Source organism: Haliotis cracherodii, unplaced genomic scaffold (genome assembly GCF_022045235.1).
Source record: "Haliotis cracherodii isolate W230 unplaced genomic scaffold, xgHalCrac1.p SCAF_26, whole genome shotgun sequence".
Classification (NCBI taxonomy): Eukaryota; Metazoa; Mollusca; class Gastropoda; order Lepetellida; family Haliotidae; genus Haliotis; species Haliotis cracherodii.
In genome coordinates, this window is record NW_027266282.1 from 5,379,486 (window position 1) to 5,404,557 (window position 25,072).

General features: G+C 43.2%; 1 protein-coding gene across 2 annotated transcripts in view; it reads right to left on the reverse strand.

Annotated features, from left to right (window-relative positions):
- The window catches only part of LOC139473016 (ribonuclease 3-like), a 40,632-nt gene that overhangs the window by 6,010 nt on the left and 9,550 nt on the right, over positions 1-25,072 (reverse strand). Inside the window, exons 8-26 of one of the 2 annotated variants that reach the window (XM_071255519.1) lie at positions 24,699-24,728; positions 24,102-24,188; positions 22,737-22,823; positions 21,178-21,249; positions 20,391-20,538; positions 20,037-20,206; positions 18,973-19,097; positions 15,341-15,469; positions 14,553-14,631; positions 12,098-12,205; positions 11,567-11,705; positions 10,126-10,246; positions 8,977-9,076; positions 8,754-8,856; positions 6,240-6,409; positions 4,425-4,528; positions 4,009-4,114; positions 1,264-1,405; positions 389-471 (exon numbers count right to left, since the gene is read on the reverse strand). In XM_071255519.1, coding sequence (XP_071111620.1) covers positions 389-471; positions 1,264-1,405; positions 4,009-4,114; positions 4,425-4,528; positions 6,240-6,409; positions 8,754-8,856; positions 8,977-9,076; positions 10,126-10,246; positions 11,567-11,705; positions 12,098-12,205; positions 14,553-14,631; positions 15,341-15,469; positions 18,973-19,097; positions 20,037-20,206; positions 20,391-20,538; positions 21,178-21,249; positions 22,737-22,823; positions 24,102-24,188; positions 24,699-24,728 — 2,103 coding nt within the window. The remainder of the gene's footprint in view (positions 1-388; positions 472-1,263; positions 1,406-4,008; positions 4,115-4,424; positions 4,529-6,239; positions 6,410-8,753; positions 8,857-8,976; positions 9,077-10,125; positions 10,247-11,566; positions 11,706-12,097; positions 12,206-14,552; positions 14,632-15,340; positions 15,470-18,972; positions 19,098-20,036; positions 20,207-20,390; positions 20,539-21,177; positions 21,250-22,736; positions 22,824-24,101; positions 24,189-24,698; positions 24,729-25,072) is intronic. The other variant, XM_071255520.1, reaches the window with a different exon arrangement.

Consider the following 25,072-nt stretch of genomic DNA (forward strand, 5'->3'; position numbering starts at 1 on the left):
ACTATTTTAATAACGCAAGTAAATGGAGGTTTTTATGAATGTGATGCATATCTAGGTGGCCATTTCTTTATTTGGAAGGGCAGTACAAAAACCTAAATGTTGGAGTTTCAATATTGATCACCTTGGTAAAACAAAGGGCACAACTCTGCACAGAGCTTTCCACTGAGCAAGATTTGTCCTACCTTGAGGTTATAATTGGTAGGAGTGAGTGAGTTGGGTTTAAGCCGCTTTTAGCAATATTCCAGCGGGGGACACCAGAAATGGGCTTCACACATTGTACCCATGTCGGGAATCGAACCCCGGTCTTCGGCGTGACGAGGGAACGCTTTAACCACTAAGCTACCCGACCGCCCTGTTAATTGGTAAGAATGACTTCAGTTAAACTGACCTTCAGCCTGGGGAAGAAGCAGACATTGCAGAACACCTCACAATACTTCAGATCTTTGTCCACAAACAGGGCCCCCAGCAAAGCTAAAAAACAAATCAAGGCTATGAACACAGGAACAATGATTGTCCAAATAAAGATATCGATATACAAAGGTCATGCTTGATAAAAGTTGTCAAAACGAAGAGGATGTCTTAATGTTTTTGTCTGCTCATACATATTATTTATGAATCTTTGGGTGTAAAAACAAGTTTTCAAGTTAAAGGTCGCACAAATGTTGAAGCAAAAGTTCACGACATGAAAAACATCATTTTTCAGAAAATACACAAATCATAATCAAACTTTACACTGCTGTTCTCCTATTAGTATAGAAACTGTTCCCTAAACTTGAAAAGAATCCTAAAATGTCTGGAGGAAGATGGTGCATAAAACACAGCAAAATATCACAATGATCAAAAAGGGACCTAATAAAGATTTCACTATATATTTTGCTACCCTGACCTTTGACCTTTGACCTTTGACCTTTACATGACATGTGGCAAAAGACATAAGAAAAGTCACCGGTGATCGTGGTCGATTCACTAAAAAACCTTGAAGTAGTCCTATTCACCGGGCTGCTAATCATCAATGTTGCATCTTAAACACACACAATCATGGCATTATGTGAAGCCTAGAACTTAACAGACTAGCCCATCTTTGAGTTGTTTACACAGCAAACCTTTTGACTAAAGTAGGTTGATTCTGGTTTGATGTGTTCTTGGGTTGAAGTGAAAGTCCCAGTTCCAAGTTTCTTTCCCTTTCAAACTGCGTTCCTTTTTAATAGGTAAATAACCAGACAGTTGACCATGAAAACAATACAGAAATCACAAGCTACATACCTTCCAAGAGATCAGCTTTCTCCTTTGTTTTCATCTCAATCTTCTCTCGACCCTGTTTGTCGTAGATGACGTACGCTGGCATGCCGAGGTCGTCACAGACGATAGACTGGGTGCGGTTGTTTACAAGTGAGCTTCTCAGCAGCTGCAGAGGACACATACAAACATATTTAACATCTCAGCAGCTGCAGAGGACACATACAATCGTATTTAACATCTCAGCAGCTGCAGAAGACACATACAGACGTATTTAACATCTCAGCAGCTGCAGAGGACACATACAGACATATTTAACATCTCAGCAGCTGCAGAGGACACATACAGACTTATTTAACATCTCAGCAGCTGCAGAGGACACATACAGACATATTTAACATCTCAGTAGCTGCAGAGGACACATACAGACTTATTTAACATCTCAGTAGCTGCAGAGGACACATACAGACGTATTTAACATCTCAACAGCTGCAGAGGACACATACAGACGTATTTAACATCTCAGCAGCTGCAGAGGACACATACAGACGTATTTAACATCTCAGCAGCTGCAGAGGACACATACAGACGTATTTAACATCTCAGCAGCTGCAGAGGACACATACAGACGTATTTAACATCTCAGCAGCTGCAGAGGACACATACAGACGTATTTAACATCTCAGCAGCTGCAGAGGACACATACAGACGTATTTAACATCTCAGCAGCTGCAGAGGACACATACAGACATATTCAACATCTCAGTAGCTGCAGAGGACACATACAGACTTATTTAACATCTCAGTAGCTGCAGAGGACACATACAGACGTATTTAACATCTCAACAGCTGCAGAGGACACATACAGACTTATTTAACATCTCAGCAGCTGCAGAGGACACATACAGACGTATTTAACATCTCAGCAGCTGCAGAGGACACATACAGACGTATTTAACATCTCAGCAGCTGCAGAGGACACATACAGACGTATTTAACATCTCAGCAGCTGCAGAGGACACATACAGACGTATTTAACATCTCAGCAGCTGCAGAGGACATATACAGACGTATTTAACATCTCAGCAGCTGCAGAGGACACATACAGACTTATTTAACATCTCAGCAGCTGCAGAGGACACATACAGACGTATTTAACATCTCAGCAGCTGCAGAGGACACATACAGACATATTTAACATCTCAGCAGCTGCAGAGGACACATACAGACGTATTTAACATCTCAGCAGCTGCAGAGGACACATACAGGACACGGATATTTTCCAAAATCTTTTCATGTCTTTAATGAAGGTGCTCACATGATTTGATGCAGCCCGCGAGGTAGGACCTGTTTTATTACAATAGATGTTGCTTATCGATCAGATCCTCTTCACTAGATGCTGTCATTTTGTTTTAATTGAGTGAGTATGGTTTGACGCCGCTTTTTGCAATATTCCAGCAATATTACGGCGGGGGACACCAGAAATGTTTTAATTGAGTGAGTATGGTTTGACGCCGCTTTTTGCAATATTCCAGCAATATTACGGCGGGGGACATCAGAAATGGGCTTCACTCATTGTACCCATGTCGGGAATCGAACCGGGGTCTTCGGCGTGATGAGCGAATGCTTTAACCACTAGGCTACCCGACCGCCCCATTTTGTTTAAAGCAAATGCAAGTGATATGAGAGTTTATATCTGAATAGTCAATAGGCGGGACACAGAAGGGACATAACTCATTACAGCCACTTGTGGCAATACGATTGAGCCACGAAATTCCAGCATAGTTCAGCCAGGGTGGAAACTGGACTTTTGTAGTCGGTTAACTCCCTTACCTCAGGAAGATGAAGGAGTTGTTATGTAGGAAACTAAAGACATATATGATATACCTTTGGCAAAATAGGAAATGCAGCGAACAGGTTCATATCATGGCTATATCCCCAAAACAACCAAAAATCTATGTTGCATAAGAGCAGTCAAGTTTCACCCAAATCAGCGTAGTAATGTTATCAAATATCACAAGAGCATTAGTTTCAGTCAACTAGTCCTGATAATAACATGTAGCAAAACCCTTAAAAACGGCAAATTTCTACTCGTCCTTACAATACTTCAACAATTGGGCAGTTTGGCAAGGACGATATGACCAGTGGCAGTTTCTAATGCTGGCACAATAAGACACTGTTGTCAAACTTATTAAACAACAAGAACATAAACAATGGCAGATTGACAAAAAACAATAACTCCCTGAGGCTCTCTGACAATGATTCCTAGTGTCTTGCTGCCAGCCTGCATGTACAAATCTACCATAAATCTCGGATCAAATGACCAACTTCTGTCTCTATCAAAATACAGACTCAAGTCCTTCGGTGCTTGATCCTTCTCTCATGCTGGTGCCTCTCTATGGAACTCCCTTCCCTTCAGCCACAAAGGTGCACCTAGTATCACACTGTGTTTATGTCTGGACTTAAAACATACCTTTTTGAACGCTACAACTGAATGTGTATATTTTTACTATCTCACTGTCCCCTCTCTGTTGAATATACCTACATACAGTATGCTGAATTTGTGTAGTCATCATTATTATTATTATCATCATCATTATCATTATTGTCATCATTATTATCATCATTATTATCATCGTCATTATCATTATTATTATCATCATCATTATTATCATCATAATTATTATTATCATCATCATCATCATCATTATAATCATCACTTTTATCATCATCATCATCATTATTTCCAGTTCATGTTAGGGTTTGACGTACCGAGAGATGACCTTCATGATGTTCGGGGAAGTGCCGGAACAGGTACTCCGATGCCACCAGTTGCAGGACAGTGTCTCCTAGAAACTCAAGTCTCTGGTTGTGACCACTGTCAGAGAACAAACACAGTGAATTGTTTGATAGGTAGGCATGTCTAAGAAGTTGACAGTCTTGCTTGACAACGGTATAAGGATCTATAACGAAAACGTCGCCTTTACAGCAATTAAACAAGTCCATAAATTGTGTCTAGTTTGAGGAGAAACAGATTATAAATTTCTGATTCTCCTCATCTTCCTAATCCAAGTCTCAATTTACAGCATACATACACAACAACTTGATTGGGTTTATTATGAAACACTTTGATCAATCTACCTAAATGACTGCTCATTTATCATAGCGGGTGGGGTAGGTCAACTTACAGTGTCAGCAGGTTGTAGCCCACGTTCCTCAGAGTGAAAGCCTTGGCCAGGAGACGAATGTGGGTATAGTTCACTCCAATGGACTCTTCAAACGTCAGGAGTTTCTGAATACAGACAATACTGCATTTATGTGATGGATCAACGTTAGAGTGAGTTTGATGCAGTCCTGAACAATTACATGATGGATCAGCGATAGAGTGAGTTTGATGCAGTCCTGAACAATTACATGATGGATCAGCGATGAATGAGTTTGATGCAGTCCTGAACAATTACATGATGGATCAGCGTTAGAGTGAGTTTGATGCAGTCCTGAACAATTACATGATGGATCAGCGATAGAGTGAGTTTGATGCAGTTCGGAACAATTACATGATGGATCAGCGATAGAGTGAGTTTAATGCAGTCCTGAACAATTACATGATGGATCAGCGATAGAGTGAGTTTGATGCAGTCCTGAACAATTACATGATGGATCAGCGATAGAGTGAGTTTGATGCAGTCCGGAACAATTACATGATGGATCAACGTTAGAGTGAGTTTGATGCAGTCCTGAACAATTACATGATGGATCAGCGATAGAGTGAGTTTGATGCAGTCCTGAACAATTACATGATGGATCAGCATTAGAGTGAGTTTAACGCATTCCTGAACAGTATTTCAAAGCAAATCTCAAAATCAGGACAAATCTTGGATTCAAACCCATGATCAGCAGATCCTTGCATGAACAAGGGACACAACTCTAGAGACTAACAGAAACCTGTGCTCCCTTGTAACTACAGTAGAAGGCATGTACCCTGATAACAACATAACTGAACGATGTCTCCTAATGGTTCATTTCACATTTTCTAGATAAGAAAAAACATTTCTTTCATTCCTTGTGTTTTCTTTTCAGCAGCAATATTCTCTCTGTCAGAAAGTGGCCTGTATATAATTGAGCCTGGGCCTGACAGTCCAGTGACTGATGTTACAAGCAACAATCTACACAATGCAATCAACCAAGTCACAGTCACAGTGGTGACTCAGCATAACACGGCCGCCACAGGCTAATTTGCATATCATGTGACTGGACTTTTCTCTTGTTTGTAAACAAACACACTTATTGTGAAATCAGAACAGACCGGGCTAATGCAACCCTTCGGGCTCTTTAGATACTGTTTTGAGTAATCTTATAGATATGCTCCTACAACTGCGACAGTGAGTTGCATGACAATACATATTTACACATCACACGGACCGTATCGCTAGCTCTCCGTAGGGCTTCATGTCAGCATGTGGAGACGTACAACCAATGTAAACAATGGATAACTATGCAAATGGAAATAGTTTTTCATGTCTTAGGGTATTTCTCAATAAAAGTTAACCGTTCTATGACCATGTTTATCTAAACGTGTAGACTCGTGACAAAGTGAAACAGATTAAAAACAAATGCAATATCTTGAATGGACTGGATATGACGAATCGACACATGGCGCTGGCCTGTGACAGAGGAACTATGATTGCTGCATGGAACTCTGGGTAGGAGGTGGCATTTGGCGTCTCCATCCAATCCATTAACTAACCTCAAACGGCCAGCTTAGGTGGCCGGAGACCAATTCTACCCAGGAATCCCTAGAGGATCCTCACCTGTAGGATGAGAGCAATTCTACACTGGAATCCCCAGAAGATCCTCACCTGTAGGACCAGACCAATTCTACCCTGGAATCCCCAGAAGATCCTCACCTGTAGGACCAGACCAATTCTACCCTGGAATACACAGAAGATCCTCACCTGTAGGACGGGACCAATTCTACCCTGGAATACACAGAAGATCCTCACCTGTAGGACGAAGCTGGATTCAATCCAGTGTCTGTCACCATTCGGCTCCTCCTCCTGGAGTGGGTGCAAGGGGAGGTCATTCCAGACACTCAGCAGGTGCTCCTCCTCAAACAGGGTGCGTGCAAAGATCTGGTCAGCAAGCTCAATACCTCCATCTATGAACAGCGCCCCTGTCAGTATAGAAGACGTCATGCAGACAATTTCATCAACTGTTTCATGGGAATGAACATTAGTGAACATAAGGCGAACAGTATATGAACAGTAGGTGAACATTGGTGAAATGTAGGTGAATAGTAGGTGAACAGTAGATGAACATTTGTGAACTGTAGGTGAACAGTAGATGAACATTGGTGAACTGTAGGTGAACATTGGTGAATTGTAGGTGAATAGTAGGTGAACAGTAGATGAACATTGGTGAACTGTAGGTGAACTGTAGGTGAACATTGGTGAACTGTAGGTGAACAGTAGATGAACATTGGTGAACTGTAGGTGAACATTGGTGAACTGTAGGTGAACATTGGTGAACAGTAGGTAAACATTAGTAACAAAAGTCATCAGAAAGATGTCTGCAGCTGATGAAAGATGTCCCCGGCAGCTGTGTGTAAAGTAGCCACAAGTAAATGTGCAATTCTGTATGTAATGAGTCAAGAGTTGAATGTTCTTGAAGAAGCATACATTCTTTACCCACAAAAGATCCACCATGGTCGCATCCATATGAAATGGAAAGTAAAACAAGTGTGTTTCTGTGGGTTTTTTTTTAAGCAAATGACAAATTACAAGAAACAATAACTAAACAAGCGTATAGTCAACAAAGTCATCTATATCCCCTGCCCATTTTAACAGGTTATGGTCCTAAACCAGGTAACTGAACCAACATTTCTCTTAGCTCAGGTCAAAATAGCTGCAATAGAAATTCTAAAATAATTATTTCTAAAACTCCTTAATATCAAATGGCACCAGTTCAGTATGTGCTTTATATATAGACATGCAATGTTTGGCAAGGAAACATTTAACAGTTTATTTGTTTATTTGTTATACTCCATAAGTGAACCCACCCTATATTAAAACTTAATTCTAACTTGTTGCCATGGAAACGTAAAAAAATAAAAATTTATAAAATTCCTAAACAGCAAAAGGCACCAGTTCAGCATGAGTCTGATAGACATGCAAAGTTTTGTTAGAAAGTTTTGAATGGGTTTTGAGTTATGCTCCGGAAACAAACTCTACCCTAGAGAACCTAAGTCCAACTTGTTGCCATGGATACATATTTTTTTTTTTTTTAAATTCCTAAATAGCAAAAGACACCAGTTCAGTATGTGCCTGGTAGACATGCAAAGTTTTGTAAGGAAGTATTTAACAGTTTTTGAGTTACGCTCCGGAAATGAACATCACCCTTATAGATCCTAAGTCCAACCTGTTGCCATGGAAACGTAAAAAAAAATTAAATTCCTATATAACAAAAGGCACAAATTCAGTATGTGACTGATAGCCCCGGAAAAGGAAATGATTACAGACGTACAGACAGACTGGCTGATATTATATGCCGGGGGGATAAAAATTAGTGAAAATGAGTATGCTCCATGCTAAGCAGAATGTTTCACCTGAGGTGTGTTCAGGAGGGAGGGCACTCGCGATATTACGTGAGCGCAGTGTTGAACACGGCTGATGCATTGCCGCGAGAGCAAGCATACGCCTCCCGTTCAGAAAGACATCATATTGCCTTGCAGTACTCTTGTGGGGTCGCTCATCCTCCTGAACACTCCTCTGGCATCTTTCCCAGATGCAGCAGTCCAAGTCCAATCAAAATCGTGTAACAAAATCAACATCAAATTCGTAAATTGCCGGATTTGCAAACCATGTGTACCATCAACTTAGCGTCATGTGATTTTCTGCACTTTGAGAAGTAAGACCCATTTTATTTCAATATACATTATTGATCAGATCATCGTCACTGGGCGCTGCCATTTTGTTTGAAGCAAATGCAAGTTATATGGGAGGTGGAATCTGATTGTTCAATGAGGGACATAGATGGCACATAACTCATAATAGCCACTGATGGCGTTATGATTGACCCACAAAATTCAAGCCTAGTTCAGCAAGGATGGAAACTCAATCTCATCAAAATCAGATCTTAGTTCTTGCTAAGCATGCTAAGGCTGAACAAAGATCTGAGGTCATCCCATTACGGGTCACGTCAGACCGACCTTTTCACAAACTTTGACCGACCAATGGAATGACTGACAAGAAGCTGACATTAGCCACTCAGAGACAGCTTTCTCACGCTTTAAGACACTAATTCAAATTTGCGATTACGCTTTCGAAATGTATTATGACAAATTCTCGATCCAAAATTTGAAACCTGAACAAAAGAACATTCTGGAAAGACTAATAGATGGTCTGGATTGTATGGATTCAGTCATTAAGGCCGAATCATTCGTTCGGAATACCCCGTGTTAAAGTTTTCGAGGTTGCATGATTAGAAATCACATTCGCATAAGTAACAGATGCACCTACCCATGAGTGCCTCGAAGCAGTTGGCCATCGCGTGGCGGAGATCGGACTCGTGACACAGGTCTGGTCCGTGGGCGTACAGCATGAAGTCTTGTAGGTGGAGTTTCTGTCAAACCAGTGGTTGACATCATGAGCAACATCACTTAAATACTTAAGAAAAACAGCTATTTGTGTGTTAGTTTTATTCCAAGAACATTGTGATTTGAGCATGACAAAAAGCAATTACCTTTGCTAGAACAGCCAGATGTTGATTCTGAACAATGGCTGTTCTATAAGTTGACAAGCCTCCCTCCTCAAGCCAGGGAAACATGTAAAACAGGTGCACACTGAAACAGACACAAAAATGCATTGCAATAAAACTCGAGGACTGGGGACATAAGTTTTAGCAGGATCACGACTGGTACACAGGGTTTTATGCATCCCATGTTAGGTTTTTATATTAGGTTAGCTATAAAACCTAAATAGGGACGCATAAAACCCTGCGTACCCTCATGATCCTGCTACAACAAGTTTTATTCTGACATTGTAAAGAATACAAACAAATTCAAAATTTATAGAAAACAGCTGTTTGATTGAACTGCGGATCAATAACTTATGCTATCCGACGTGACTTCCATTGACTCAGAAAAAGCGTGAGGCTTTTTGCTTTGAAGTTTGGAATAAGGGATCTATTCTGCCTCTCAGAGGTCCATGTGAAGCCTGACTTGCTCGTGGTGGGGTGTAAGAGATTTATTCCCCTCCAAGGCAGGATACACAGTATTTTATCAAGATTACATGGACCAATATGATCTCATCATTCGGACATGTAGGTATGATAAATGTTTTTTATGAAATTCTGTAATAAGTGAGTGCATGGACATTAAAAAGCATCTTCACTATCATAACAATATCATAACAATATCATAGCACTTTCTTTGCATTACCTTGTTAATATGTTAGTAATATCATCGCATTATATCATCACAATGTCTCAGCAATATCATTGCATTGTCTCAGCAATATCATAGCATTCACCATTCTCATCTCCCTGGGGAGTATACAACACAACCTGCCTTTTAAGGCTGTCAAAGTTTTTATTCACATTACCTTGTAGTATCTCAACCTACCGGGTACCCATTCACTGCTGAGTTAAGAGAGGCATATCTCAAACAAAGTCATGTGTCTGAGGCAACGGCACATGCTACATGCTGGGAGGGACAAAAGCCTGGACAGGAGTCAAGCTTGTGAACATCTACCCCGCTTTCCACGTTCACACAGGACCAAAGTCTGCAAGTGTTTCGTCAAACCAGTGGTTGATGTTGTGAGCATTGATCCCTCCATATGGGTATAATGACTCACTGCACAAGCCAGACCTGTGAAGTATCTCCAGACTGACCTGGACAAGAACTCGACGACGGCATCTCCGAGGAACTCCAGCCTCTCATTGTGTGGGATCATGGACATGGACTCCTGCTTGTTGCCCATGCGGGACATGATGTCGATCAGGATGTTGATTCCTGGAAACAGACAAAGGAGTAAACAAGCCTTGCACCCTTTAAAGTAGGCTTTTGTTTGTTTGTTGTTTAACGCCACACTCAACAATATTCCAGCTATATGACAGTGATCCACGCAATTGGGATACGATCATGCATCAACCAAGTCAGCGAGCCTGACCACCCGATCCTGTTAGTCGCCTCTTACAACAAGCATAGTCGCCTTTTAAGGCAAGCATGGGTTAACCCAGATCTTCATGGGTCTTACAGTAGCCCACAAGGAGGTGGGATGGGGTGAAATGGGGTTTAACATTGCCTTCCAGTTTACAGCACATAGATTGCTGTGTGTGTGTGCGTGTGTGTGCGTGTGAGTGCATGAGTGAGTGAGTGTGTGTGCGTGCGTGCATGCTACTGTATGAGTGAGTGTGTGTGTGTGCATGTGTGTGCATGAGTGAGTGTGTGTGTGCGTGCGTGCTAGTGTGTGAGTGAGTGAGTGTGTGTGTGTGCATGAGTGAGTGTGTGTGTGCGTGCGTGCTAGTGTGTGAGTGAGTGTGTGTGTGTGTGTGTGTGTGTGTGTGTGCATGAGTGAGTGTGTGTGGCTGCTTGTAGTAGTCCAGACAAAGGCCGGTTTTACAGTGCTAGCCCCCTGAGATACCAATCTTCAGTTTAACATGAATACCCCACTCAGACATAGTATACTGACTCTGAGCCGACCAGTCCTTGCCTTAGCCCCTTAACGCCAAGCACCAGGCAGGGTAACAACAAGTACCATCTTTTTAACTTCTTTTGGTATGATGTGGCTGGGGGTAAAACCACCAACCTTCCTCATTCTGGTCAGATGTTATCCACTAGGCCATGGAGGCAGTCATCTCTATCTGAACCGAGGAAATAGAGAATCTCACCCGAGTGTCTTTTGGTATCAAATATATCAACACGAGTTGATAAAAGTGGAAAAATTCCGAGGCTTGCCGAGGATATTTGCCATTTTTATCAACGAGTGTTGATATATTTGATATCCAAAGACACGAGGGTGAGATTTTATTTATCATCCAACATCATTCTTCCAACTTTTTCTATTCGTAGACAGTAATTACCAGTGTCTAAGTGTAAAAAGTACTGCTAACAGCTTTAGCAGCAGAGCCATTAGTGATGTCATTTGATTGTGACGTCATGGTAACCAGTGACGTCACAATGGTCTGCAAAGCATTGTGATGTAATTTCGTTGCAGCGATATCTACGTGTAGATATCGCTTGATCTCACCCAAGCGATATCTCCTGTGGGAGCCAGTTTTGGATGATAAACAATTTTTAATTTTTCTTGGTACTGCTTCACTTAAACGTCACCTCTCTTCCTGGTGTGGACGTAGTGTATCTTCCTGTCTCCGTACTCCACCTGTCTCATTCCACAGTTGGCCAGGGAGTTGCGGGCGTGGTCCGGGTTGGTCCCGTAGTTCACGCGGTAGGAAGTGTGGGTCAACGCAAGCTGTAACAGGAAAAAAAAATAGTGACTATCAGCCAAGCGTGTTTATATATCATAAATATATCTTAGGATTACAAATGTATAATAAAAGCCTTAGGTGGGCATGATTCATAGTTGTATTTAGGATATATGATATATCATTGCAAATAACCAAAGATGTCATCATCAAACAATTTTTTCACAATGTCAGACAGTTTTTTGTCACATCGCTTCCAGCTAAAGATTCACCGAGATGATCTGACATTTGCAACTTCTTGCAACTAAGAATTCCATATTATCTTTCCCTCATGCCATAATGTTCAAGTCCCGTCAAGACTCAAGACTACAAACTTAATTCCCTCCGGCCAACAACCTGCAGTTCCTCGTCGGTGATGCTACAGCAGACGAAGTCTCACCTGGAGGAGGCCCCTGTCCTTGAAGTCATACTGGAGATGCTTCTCCAAGACTCCCAGACATCGGTGGAATCGCAGGTGGCAGAACAGGACCGGCAGCAACATCGCGTGCTGAAACAAAGCAAGGAGACCTCACACTGTAATAAACCTGTTTGTTCAGGCCAGGTTCACACAGTGCCGATTATGGCTCCCGTTTGAGATCAGACAGCACTACGACATGAAGAGTGAAAAAGTCTGATTACTATCCTAAATGATCTGGAATGTCCTATCATTGTCTGAACGCAATCGTATACGTTCATAACAGAGTCCTATGGATCAAGAGGTCCAGAGAAGTCGGCCTGGGACTCCCAACGGTATGGTGCGTCCCATAAAATTTGGGAAACTCAGCCGATTTTGTCGTGACTAGCATGCCTAAGGGACGCAACTCTACACAGCAAATAGTGGCACCTTAGGCCACCTGTGACCCCCATTGCCAAGACATAGCACACAATTATTAAGGACACATGATAATTAGCTCAAAATATAACTACTGACAGGTCAGAAAGTGTCAATCATCCGGATATATCGGCAATCTTGGCATGATCCGATTTACATCCTGTTAACAACCTCCCTGACAGATGTCACATCTGATTCCTTCCCGTTAACAAACTACTTGACAGATTTTGGATTTGATTCTTTCCCGTTAACAACCTACTTGACAGATGTCAGATCTGATTCCATCCCGTTAACAACCTACTTGACAGATGTCAGATCTGATTCCATCCCGTTAACAACCTACCTGACAGATGTCAGATCTGATTCCATCCCGTTAACAACCTACCTGACGGATCTTATTCCATCCCGTTAACAACCTACCTGACAGATGTCAGATCTGATTCCATCCCGTTAACAACCTACTTGACAGATGTCAGATCTGATTCCATTCCGTTAACAACCTACCTGACGGATCTTATTCCATCCCGTTAACAACCTACCTCACAGATGTCAGATCTGATTCCATCCCATTAACAACCTACTTGACAGATGTCAGATCTGATTCCATTCCGTTAACAACCTACCTGACAGAGGTCAGATCTGATTCCATCCCGTTAACAACTACCTGACAGATGTCAGATCTGATTCCATTCCGTTAACAACCTACCTGACAGATGTCAGATCTGATTCCATCCCGTTAACAAACTACCTGAGAGATGTCAGATCTGATTCCATTCCGTTAACAACCTACCTGACAGATGTCAGATCTGATTCCATCCCGTTAACAACCTACCTGACAGATATCGGATCTGATTCCTTCCCGTTAACAACCTACCTGACAGATATCGGATCTGATTCCTTCCCGTTAACAACCTACCTGACAGATATCGGATCTGATTCCTTCCCGTTAACAAACTACTTGACAGATATCGGATCTGATTCCTTGCCGTTAACAACCTACCTGACAGATATCGGATCTGACCCCCGTTAACAACCTACCTGACAGATATCGGATCTGAACCCATTAACAACCTACCTGACAGATATCGGATCTGAACCCGTTAACAACCTACCTGACAGATGTCGGATCTGACCCCGTTAACAACCTACCTGACAGATATCGGATCTGATTCCTTCCCGTTAACAACCTACCTGACAGATGTCGGATCTGACCCCCGTTAACAACCTACCTGACAGATATCGGATCTGATTCCTTCCCGTAATCAACCTACCTGACAGATATCAGATCTGATTCCTTCCCGTTAACAACCTACCTGACAGATATCGGATCTGATTCCTTCCCGTTAACAACCTACCTGACAGATATCGGATCTGACCCCCGTTTACAACCTACCTGACAGATATCGGATCTGAACCCTGTTAACAATTTACCTGACAGATGTCGGATCTGACCCCCGTTAACAACCTACCTGACAGATATCGGATCTGATTCCTTCCCGTTAACAACCTACCTGACAGATGTCGGATCTGATTCCTTCCCGTTAACAACCTACCTGACAGATATCGGATCTGACCCCCGTTAACAACCTACCTGACAGATATCGGATCTGACCCCGTTAACAACCTACCTGACAGATGTCAGATCTGACCCCTGTTAACAACCTACCTGACAGATGTCAGATCTGACCCCGTTAACAACCTACCTGACAGATATCGGATCTGATTCCTTCCCGTTAACAACCTACCTGACAGATATCGGATCTGATTCCTTCCCGTTAACAACCTACCTGACAGATATCGGATCTGACCCCCGTTAACAACCTACCTGACAGATATCGGATCTGAACCCCGTTAACAACCTACCTGACAGATGTCGGATCTGACCCCTGTTAACAACCTACCTGACAGATATCGGATCTGATTCCTTCCCGTTAACAACCTACCTGACAGATATCGGATCTGATTCCTTCCCGTTAACAACCTACCTGACAGATATCGGATCTGACCCCCGTTAACAACCTACCTGACAGATATCGGATCTGACCCCCGTCCTGATGAATCCCTCACTGCTGATCTCGACCGTCACTTCTCGCTTCATTGTGCTGGACAACAAACATTATGCGTAAGATAAAATATCTTAAAAAATCTGAGCCACATATTTACACAGATAATTTTTATTTTAATTGTTTGTTTGTGGTTTAATGCCAAACTCAGCAATATTCCAATTATATAACGCTGGCCTATAATCGACCAGACCATTGAGTGATCGATATTGAGAGCAATGATCCATGTTGTAGGCCGCCTTTTGGTGATTATCAAGGCGAATTGGTCAGTTAAAGCAAAGTTATATAATTACATGCACTTTTCAGGGATTCTCAAACCTGATTGGTCAGTTGAAGCAATGAGACAAGTGTAATTAGTGATTCTCAAACCTGATTGGTCAGTTAAAGCAGTGTAACACATGCTTTTCAATGATTCTCAAACCTGATTGGTCAGTTAAAGCAGTGTAACACATGCTTTTCAATGATTCTCAAACCTGATTGGTCAGTTGAAGCAATGAGATAAGTGTTGTCTGTGATTCTCAAACCTGATTAATCAGTTAAAGCAGTGTAAAACATGCTTTTCAGTGATTCTCAAACCTGATTGGTCAGTTAAAGAAGTGTAAAACATGCTTTTCAGTGATTCTCAAACCTGATTGGTCAGTTAAAGCAGTGTAACACATGCTTTTCAGTGATTCTCAAACCTGACTGGTCAGTTGAAGCAATGAGACCCCCTATTTGTGCGTGAGGGCGTCAGTGAGCCCGGACTCACCTCTTCATCCTCAGCTCCTGCAGCTGCTGCACCTTCAGCTCCAGCTTCAGCTTGTCGTTGGCCGTCACCTTCGGCTTGGAGTTGAGCAGGTGCTTGTACTTCACATACTGCTTCCACGCCTTCTGGTAGCTGTAGCAAGAGAGGCAATGTAGTCATCTCACAGCCAGCAATATTCAACCTATTTCAAAGGAGTCTCAAATCTGGGCCTGGCACCCAGTGACGTACACCAATGTCCCACTTTGTTTCAATGTTCACTCACATCAGCAAAGAAACAAACATTTTTAGTCCACTAGTCCTTATAATGATAGGGGGCATGGGTGGTCAAGTTGTCTGAGGCGCCTTGCTTCGCTGTGCAGAGTTGCGTCCCTTGGGCACACCAGATCCTATGATTGTGGGTTCGAATCCCAGTTCACTCCGACTATGTTTCTAGGTTTGTCAGCACCATACCTGTGCTCATTGGTTTCACCAAAGTGGTAAACGTCTGAGACTTGCATCAAGTCGGGCTTTCCTCCCACATTAAGCTCACATGCTGCGAAATAACTGTAATACTGTTAAAAGCGGCGTTAAACCCAACTCACTCACCTTATTATGAGTGAGTGAGTTTGGTTTTACGCCGCTTTTAGCAATATTCCAGCAATATTACGGCGGGGGACACCAGAAATGGGCTTCACACATTGTACCCATGTCGGGATTCGAACCCGGGTCTTTGGCGTGACGCACCTTATTATGATAACATATAGCAAAACATTTAATAATGGCAAATATCTATTAGTCCTTATGATACCTTAAACTAATAGGCAGTTGGGCATGGACTATAGGACAATTTCTAATGCTGAGTCTGCAGTGACTCCATTATACAATATATCATGTGACTAACCATGGGTCCGGGTAGTCCTATTCTTTTTCTGCGTCCATTCTCAACATTTCTGTGAACTGGACACACATAAGTGCTCCACATAAGACCCAATTTACTACTGACGCAGGACCTGGACACACATTTGTGCTCCACGTAAGACCCCATTTACTACTGACGCAGGGCCTGGACACACATTTGTGCTCCACATAAGACCCCATTTACTACTGACGCAGGGCCTGGACACACATTTGTGCTCCACATAAGACCCCATTTACTTCTGACGCTGGGCCTGGACACACATTTGTGCTCCACATAAGACCCCATTTACTACTAATACAGGACCTGGACACACATTTGTGCTCCACTTAAGACCCCATTTACTACTAACATAGGACCTGGACACACATTTGTGCTCCACATATGACCCAATTTACTACTGACGCAGGGCCTGGACACACATTTGTGCTCCACTTAAGACCCCATTTACTACTAATACAGGACCTGGACACACATTTGTGCTCCACTTAAGACCCCATTTACTACTAATACAGGACCTGGACACACATTTGTGCTCCACTTAAGACCCCATTTACTACTAACATAGGACCTGGACGCACATTTGTGCTCCACATAAGACCGAATTTACTACTGAGGCTGGGCCTGGACACACATTTGTGCTCCACATAAGACCCAATTTACTACTGACGCAGGGCCTGGACACACATTTGTGCTCCACATAAGACCCAATTTACTACTGAGGCAGGGCCTGGACACACATTTGTACTCCACATATGACCCAATTTACTACTGACGCAGGGCCTGGACACACATTTGTGCTCCACATATGACCCAATTTACTACTGACGCAGGGCCTGGACACACATTTGTGCTCCACATAAGACCCAATTTACTACTGATGCCAGGGCCTGGACACACATTTGTGCTCCACATAAGACCCAATTTACTACTGACGCAGGGCCTGGACACACATTTGTGCTCCACATAAGACCCAATTTACTACTGAGGCAGGGCCTGGACACACATTTGTGCTCCACATATGACCCAATTTACTACTGACGCAGGGCCTGGACACACATTTGTGCTCCACATAAGACCCAATTTACTACTGATGCCGGGGCCTGGACACACATTTGTGCTCCACATAAGACCCAATTTACTACTGACGCAGGGCCTGGACAAACATTTGTGCTCCACATAAGACCCCATTTACTACTGACGCAGGGCCTGGACACACATTTGTGCTCCACATAAGACCCAATTTACTACTGACGCAGGGCCTGGACACACATTTGTGCTCCACATATGACCCAATTTACTACTGAGGCAGGGCCTGGACACACATTTGTGCTCCACATATGACCCAATTTACTACTGACGCAGGGCCTGGACACACATTTGTGCTCCACATAAGACCCAATTTACTACTGAGGCTGGGCCTGGACACACATTTGTGCTCCACATAAGACCCAATTTACTACTGAGGCAGGGCCTGGACACACATTTGTGCTCCACATATGACCCAATTTACTACTGACGCAGGGCCTGGACACACATTTGTGCTCCACATAAGACCCAATTTACTACTGATGCCGGGGCCTGGACACACATTTGTGCTCCACATAAGACCCAATTTACTACTGACGCAGGGCCTGGACAAACATTTGTGCTCCACATAAGACCCCATTTACTACTGACGCAGGGCCTGGACACACATTTGTGCTCCACATAAGACCCAATTTACTACTGACGCAGGGCCTGGACACACATTTGTGCTCCACATATGACCCAATTTACTACTGACGCAGGGCCTGGACACACATTTGTGCTCCACATAAGACCCAATTTACTACTGATGCCGGGCCTGGACACACATTTGTGCTCCACATAAGACCCAATTTACTACTGACGCAGGGCCTGGACACACATTTGTGCTCCACATAAGACCCAATTTACTACTGACGCAGGGCCTGGACACACATTTGTGCTCCACATATGACCCAATTTACTACTGACGCAGGGCCTGGACACACATTTGTGCTCCACATAAGACCCCATTTACTACTGAGGCAGGGCCTGGACACACATTTGTGCTCCACATAAGACCCAATTTACTACTGACGCAGGGCCTGGACACACATTTGTGCTCCACATAAGACCCAATTTACTACTGACGCAGGGCCTGGACACACATTTGTGCTCCACATAAGACCCCATTTACTACTTACGCAGGGCCTGGACACACATTTGTGCTCCACATAAGACCCAATTTACTACTGACGCCGTGCCTGGACAAACATTTGTGCTCCACATAAGACCCAATTTACTACTTACGCAGGGCCTAGACACACATTTGTATGGTACGTAAAACCCCGTCTCCTACTTACGCAGGGCCTAGACACACATTTGTACGGTACGTAAAACCCCGTCTCCTACTTACGCAGGGCCTAGACACACATTTGTACGGTACGTAAAACCCCGTCTCCTACTTACGCAGGGCCTAGAAACACATTTGTGCGGTACGTAAAACCCCTTCTCCTACTTATGCAGGGCCTGGACACACATTTGTGTGGTACGTAAAACCCCTTCTCCTACTTACGCAGCGCCTGGACACACATTTGTGCGGTACGTAAAACCCCTTCTCCTACTTATGCAGGGCCTGGACACACATTTGTGTGGTACGTAAAACCCCTTCTCCTACTTACACATGGCCTGGACACACATTTGTGCGGTACGTAAAACCCCGTCTCCTACTTACGCAGGGTCTCCAGCGTAGCTGAGTTGTGCTGGTCTCACGCCAAAGTGGATGATGAGGGGGTACTTGATGACATCGTTCTCCTGCTGCTGTCGGTCCAGCTGGTCGATACGTATTGAGCTGGGCTTCTGTGAACCACAGGATGTGAGAAGCGGTGAGTATTGGTTGAGACAAGTGGTCTTTGTTTGCATTGATGAAATTTTCCATTTATGTCTCTAAAATCACTATCAACAATTAGATGGCCTCACTGCACACTTTGGGTAGCGGAAACAAAAACTTGAACATATACACAAACGCGGTTTATTATGCAGCAGTTGTAACAAGTACATAATAATGTCAATTAAAGAATAGGAATTTCACAACAGACATCTGGTGAGTCTCTCAACTTGCCAGGATGGGTGAGAGTTTCACCTTGCCAGGATGGGTGACAGTCTCACCTTGCCAGGATATGTGACAGTCTCACCTTGCCAGGACAGGTGACAGTCTTACCTTGCCAGGATATGTAACAATCTCTCACCTTGCCAGGATATGTGACAATCTCTCAGCCTGGCAGGATATGTAACAATCTCTCACCTTGCCAGGATATGTGACAATCTCTCAGCTTGGCAGGATATGTGACAATCTCTCACCTTGCCAGGATATGTGACAATCTCTCAGCCTGGCAGGATATGTAACAATCTCTCAGCTTGGCAGGATATGTGACAATCTCTCAGCTTGGCAGGATATGTGACAATCTCTCACCTTGCCAGGACATGTGACAATCTCTCAGCCTGGCAGGATATGTAACAATCTCTCACCTTGCCAGGATATGTGACAATCTCTCAGCTTGGCAGGATATGTGACAATTTCTCACCTTGCAAGGATGGGTGACAGTCACACCTTGCCAGGATATGTGAGTCTCTCACCTTTCCAGGATATGTGACAATCTCTCACATTGCCAGGATATGTGAGTCTCTCACCTTTCCAGGATATGTGACAGTCTCTCACCTTGCCAGGATATGTGAGTCTCTCACCTTTGAAGGATATGTGACAATCTCTCGCATTGCCAGGAAATATGAGTATCTCACCTTGCCAGGATATGTGACAATCATGCCCCGCACTTCATCGACCATGTTCTGCCACTCATGGTTGGAGAACTTGAGGATGTGGGCAAGTTCCGTCTCCTCCAGCAGGGGTTTGGAGCTCTGCAGCAGGAAGCCCAGCACCTCGTTCATGGACAGAAGCTCCTTGCCGTTATCTGAGGACAGACCCGTGTGAGAGTGACTGATACACCACAACATGTCAGCTTGATGTGGGAAGAAAGCCCGAAGTGAAGCAGGTCTTTTACCACTTTGGTGAAACCGGGGGATAAAAAAGGGCCTGTTAAATTGTTAATCACATATAGCTGTTATTATCTGTTCATACTGACAGTAAGATTTCACCTGGCAGAGATCGGGCAAATCGGGGCATGAGGTGGAAGATGTTGCAGGAGTCGGTGCTGCCTGCAGACTTCCAGTCGATGTCCACCAGCTCCAGCAGCTCCGAGAACAGGAAGTCATTGAACAAGTCCAGGCTGCGCACAGTGAAGTTCTGGGGAAATTGAAGTCATGTTCCAGAGTTTGTTCTACCATCAAGCAATGTTTCAACAGAGGTCAAGGTTTTGAAGAATATACCATATTAGCTTCTATTTCATTCTTCCAAGGGTTTGAAATTCAGGAGACAGTATTTCCCGACAAGGATCCCAGACCTTAGTAAGACTAAGGATGAAAGTTCTGCAAGATTGGTTACGCGATACACAATAAATCAATGAAGTCAGCGAGGCTGACCACTTGACCCTGACAAGCATAGTCCCGCCTTATGGCACGCGTGGGTTCTAAATAGATGAGGCATTCTTTTTGTGGTGTTTCTTTTTTGAAAATATTAATTTGCAGCATGTGAGTTAAAAACATGTGAAAAAACCCCAAAAGGAATAGGGTCAGTCAAATTACCAGAAACAGACATACCGTATTCAACATAATAAGCGCCCAGGGTGCGCTTAAAAAATTAGATATAGGGGGTGCTTAGATTGTGCAAACAGATTTGAAAGATCTTAAATTTTCGTGGTTTGTCGAACGCAGAAAACGACTGCTCTCAGTATTTTACCCCTTTAGATAAATATATATACATATATTGGGGGATTGGCTAATTAGTTCAATGTTGAATACTGACACTTGACCAAGTACTCCTCACCTCCGGTATCTGTTCCTCGAAGAAGTGTATCGTGTACTCTATGTTGAACCGAATCACCTTACACGAAGGAATCTGTAAGATCAAACATACAACATGAACACACTTTGAGTGAGTGAGTGAGTTGGGTTTAACCCGCTTTGAACAGTATTACAGTAACATCACGGCGTGTCAGCTTGATGTGGGAGGAGAGCCTGAAGTGATGCAGGTCTCAGACGTTTACCACATTGGTGAAACCCACGAGCATGGGTTTGGTGCTGACAAACCTAGAAACATCTCTGGGGCGAACTGAGATTCAAACCAACGATCATAGGTTTCTGGCATGCTCAAGGGACGCAACTCTGCAAAGCGAATTGTGGTGCCTTAAACAACTGGGCCACCCTTGGCCCCGAACTTATTTAGAGAATAACTAACAACCTACAAGGAAGTGTGAGTGAATGAATGGTGTGAATTTAGTGAGGGACAGATAATCTGTACTCTGAGCTTTGAGTAGGTTATTCTCTATATTATTCTCATTTTGATAAGACAATTGAGAAAAACATGAGAAAAGTTGAGAAAAACACCCCAACCCCCAAACCTCACGTCGACTGGCTGGGGTGCCAGTTACCAGGATGCGCTGAATGGGAGAAGGCAGAGTGGAAATTAATTTCCTGTATCTGACGTAGGGCTTGGACAAGTCCAAATTTACTACCTGGGTACCCATCCCCGTATTACCCGACCCTACCTGGGTACCCACTGTAGGTCTCAAGAGATACGTACAAACTGTTCAGTTGGGTAAAGTTTGGCAAAATGTATTTTGATACACACATAAAACGATCTGGTCATGCATACACTGAAGTTGACTGAAGTTTTATCTTTATTCAAAACATATAAAAGTCACAATGAATGGGTGCTTAGTCAGAAAGATATGAGAGCATTAGTGACTTTTGGTGTAACCATAGAGTTTTAGATACTTTTTGTCATCAAACAATACATCACGTGACTAACCACGGGTCCGTGTAGTTCTATGGGTACCCGGGTCCGACTCAGTACCCACTTGACCTGATTACCCGAGTTAGCAGTCCCAGCCTTTTCTGAAGAGCATGCAGATCTCTTAATAAAACTTTGTGATGTTTTTTACCGCAAAGATAATCTGTCCAGGCACTCAACATCTTAAAACTCAGATCGCAATCAGAAATAATCCAATCTTTCGGTCACAATGAATTACAAACAAGGGGCAATTCAAACTGAATAGGATGTTACAATCTCAATGAAAGGAAGACGTCAAACTGCAAGATTACAATCACTTGGCAGTGAAAATACCCTGCCTCTAACAAAAACCCTTGTGGTTCTTTTAGAGTGGAGGTCATGTCATTCACAAAGTTCAAAGATGGACCACAAGTACTCTCCTTATTGGCACACTTCAATTCCAAAAAGGGAAACCCAAATATCGTAATGAAGATGTACTGGACAAGCACTCTCCTTATTGGCACACTTCAATTCCAAAAAGGGACACCCAAATATCTGAATGAAGGCGCACTGGAAACCAAATGTCATTTCTATCCATGTACGGTTCTACTCACATTCTCCAACTTGTGGTGAGAAAACAGCGAGAATCCCTCAAAGATGTATTCATGGTTGTCATACTCTATCACAGTCAGGCATTTTGTCTGAAAGAAATCAAAGAGAATAAGAAGCTGGAATAAAACATTAATGATGGTGGCTAAACGTGTTTAGTATCAACATTGATCCTGTGGGTGTTATTCAATATAGAAAATACCTTTCTTCTGCATGATCTCTGTTTCTAACGGCAACCCCTGACGCTTTCATTCATAGCCTACCAAACTTAACATCAATGACAAGAAAAATTTGATATAAAAAGTACTGCTTGGTAGTACCTGTATACTGTAAAATGTCTTTACTGCAGTAATGTTCTCACAAATGCATTTAAGTATTTAAATAAAACTAGTACTGAACAACTAACAACTTGTTACTTTTTCATGTGTCTGCATGACTGGGCGTCCGTGTCCGTGTTTTGACAAGAGTGTCTGTGTCCGTTCTGACCAGAGTGTCTGTGTCCGTTTTGACAAGAGTGTCTGTGTCCGTTTTGACCAGAGTGTCTGTGTCCGTTTTGACAAGAGTGTCTGTGGCCGTTTTGACCAGAGCGTCTGTGTCCGTTTTGACCAGAGTGTCTGTGTCCGTTTTGACAAGAGTGTCTGTGTCCGTTTTGACCAGAGCGTCTGTGGCCGTTTTGACCAGAGTGTCTGTGTCCGTTTTGACAAGAGTGTCTGTGGCCGTTTTGACCAGAGTGTCTGTGTCCGTTTTGACCAGAGTGTCTGTGTCCGTTTTGACAAGAGTGTCTGTGTCCGTTTTGACCAGAGCGTCTGTGTCCGTTTTGACCAGAGTGTCTGTGTCCGATTTGACCAGAGTGTCTGTGGCCGTTTTGACAAGAGTGTCTGCGGCCGTTTTGACCAGAGCGTCTGTGTCCGTTTTGACAAGAGTGTCTGTGGCCGTTTTGACAAGAGTGTCTGTGGCCGTTTTGACCAGAGCGTCTGTGTCCGTTTTGACAAGAGTGTCTGTGGCCGTTTTGACAAGAGTGTCTGTGGCCGTTTTGACCAGAGAGCCTGTGTCCGTTTTGACCAGAGTGTCTGTGGCCGTTTTGACAAGAGTGTCTGTGTCCGTTTTTAACAAGAGTGTCAGTGGCCGTTTTGACAAGAGAGTGTCAGTGGCCGTTTTGACAAGAGTGTCAGTGGCTGTTTTGACTTGTGGCTGTTTGGGCCTGTTTCCGTCATATAGACACTCAACAAATTATTACGGTACACTTTCTAACACATATCAAGCATGTCATGGTTTAGGTTAGACATGTAGTTAAAACACTACTCCAAGGTTTTGGTTTAAAACATAAAACCTCCATCGAGGGAAAAGTCCGAGGGTCAGGGCAGTCTTACCAGGAAGTTGGTTGCGGGGGACATCGTGATCCTGTAATGATGCAGCATGTTCAAGCTGTTGCTCTCCATGTTACATTTCTTCAGCATCTGAAACAGCAATGCATCTCTCAGCATGGCGGCTTTCATTCAGCACAACAATACCCACACAGTGCTGCCATGTCGGCCATTAGGCCAAAACCTTCTAACCTTTTCCCCCCTGACTTAAATCTGTCATCACCTCTACTCCCTCTTTGTCCACCACACAATAGCACAGAAACATCACAGAAAAACATACATATATGATAATAAGGTGAAAAATTAGGATAAAACTAAAGCAAAACTAAACTCTTTGTTAATTGCAGAGCATCTTCCTGAGGCAAGGGAGTTAACTGAATACAAAAGTCCAGTTTCCACCCTTGCCAAACTAGACTGGAATTTCCAGGCTCGATTGTAGCGCCACCAGCGGCTATTAGAGTTATGTCCCTTCTATGTCCCCCTATTGACCAATCAGATTCGATCATTTATATCACTTGCATTTCCTTTAAACAAAATGGTGATGCCCAGTCAAGATGATCTGATCAATAATCAAGATCAATACTGTAATAAAACAAGTCTTACCCCGCGATGTGCATCAAATCCCTTGAGCACCTTGATAAAGACATGAAAAGATTGCAATATATCTGCTGATGCCCAGTTGGCGGTACTACATGTTGTTTACGCAATTTTGATTGGACTATCCATAGACTTGCTGGTATAGCCATAATGAAACAGGTTTGGCAAGGGTGGAAACTGGACTTTTATAGTCAGTTAATGCCCTTGCCTTGGGAATATGAATGTAGTAAGATACAATTCCTATTTTTTTTTATTTTGAGAATTTCTATGTGAAACATTTGTTGGGTAGGTGGGGGAAAAAAGGAAGAAATGACAGGTGATTTCGTTGAATATGTTGAATGTTTGCTGTTTTTGTCTCATTAGGTGTGCAGTTTCACATA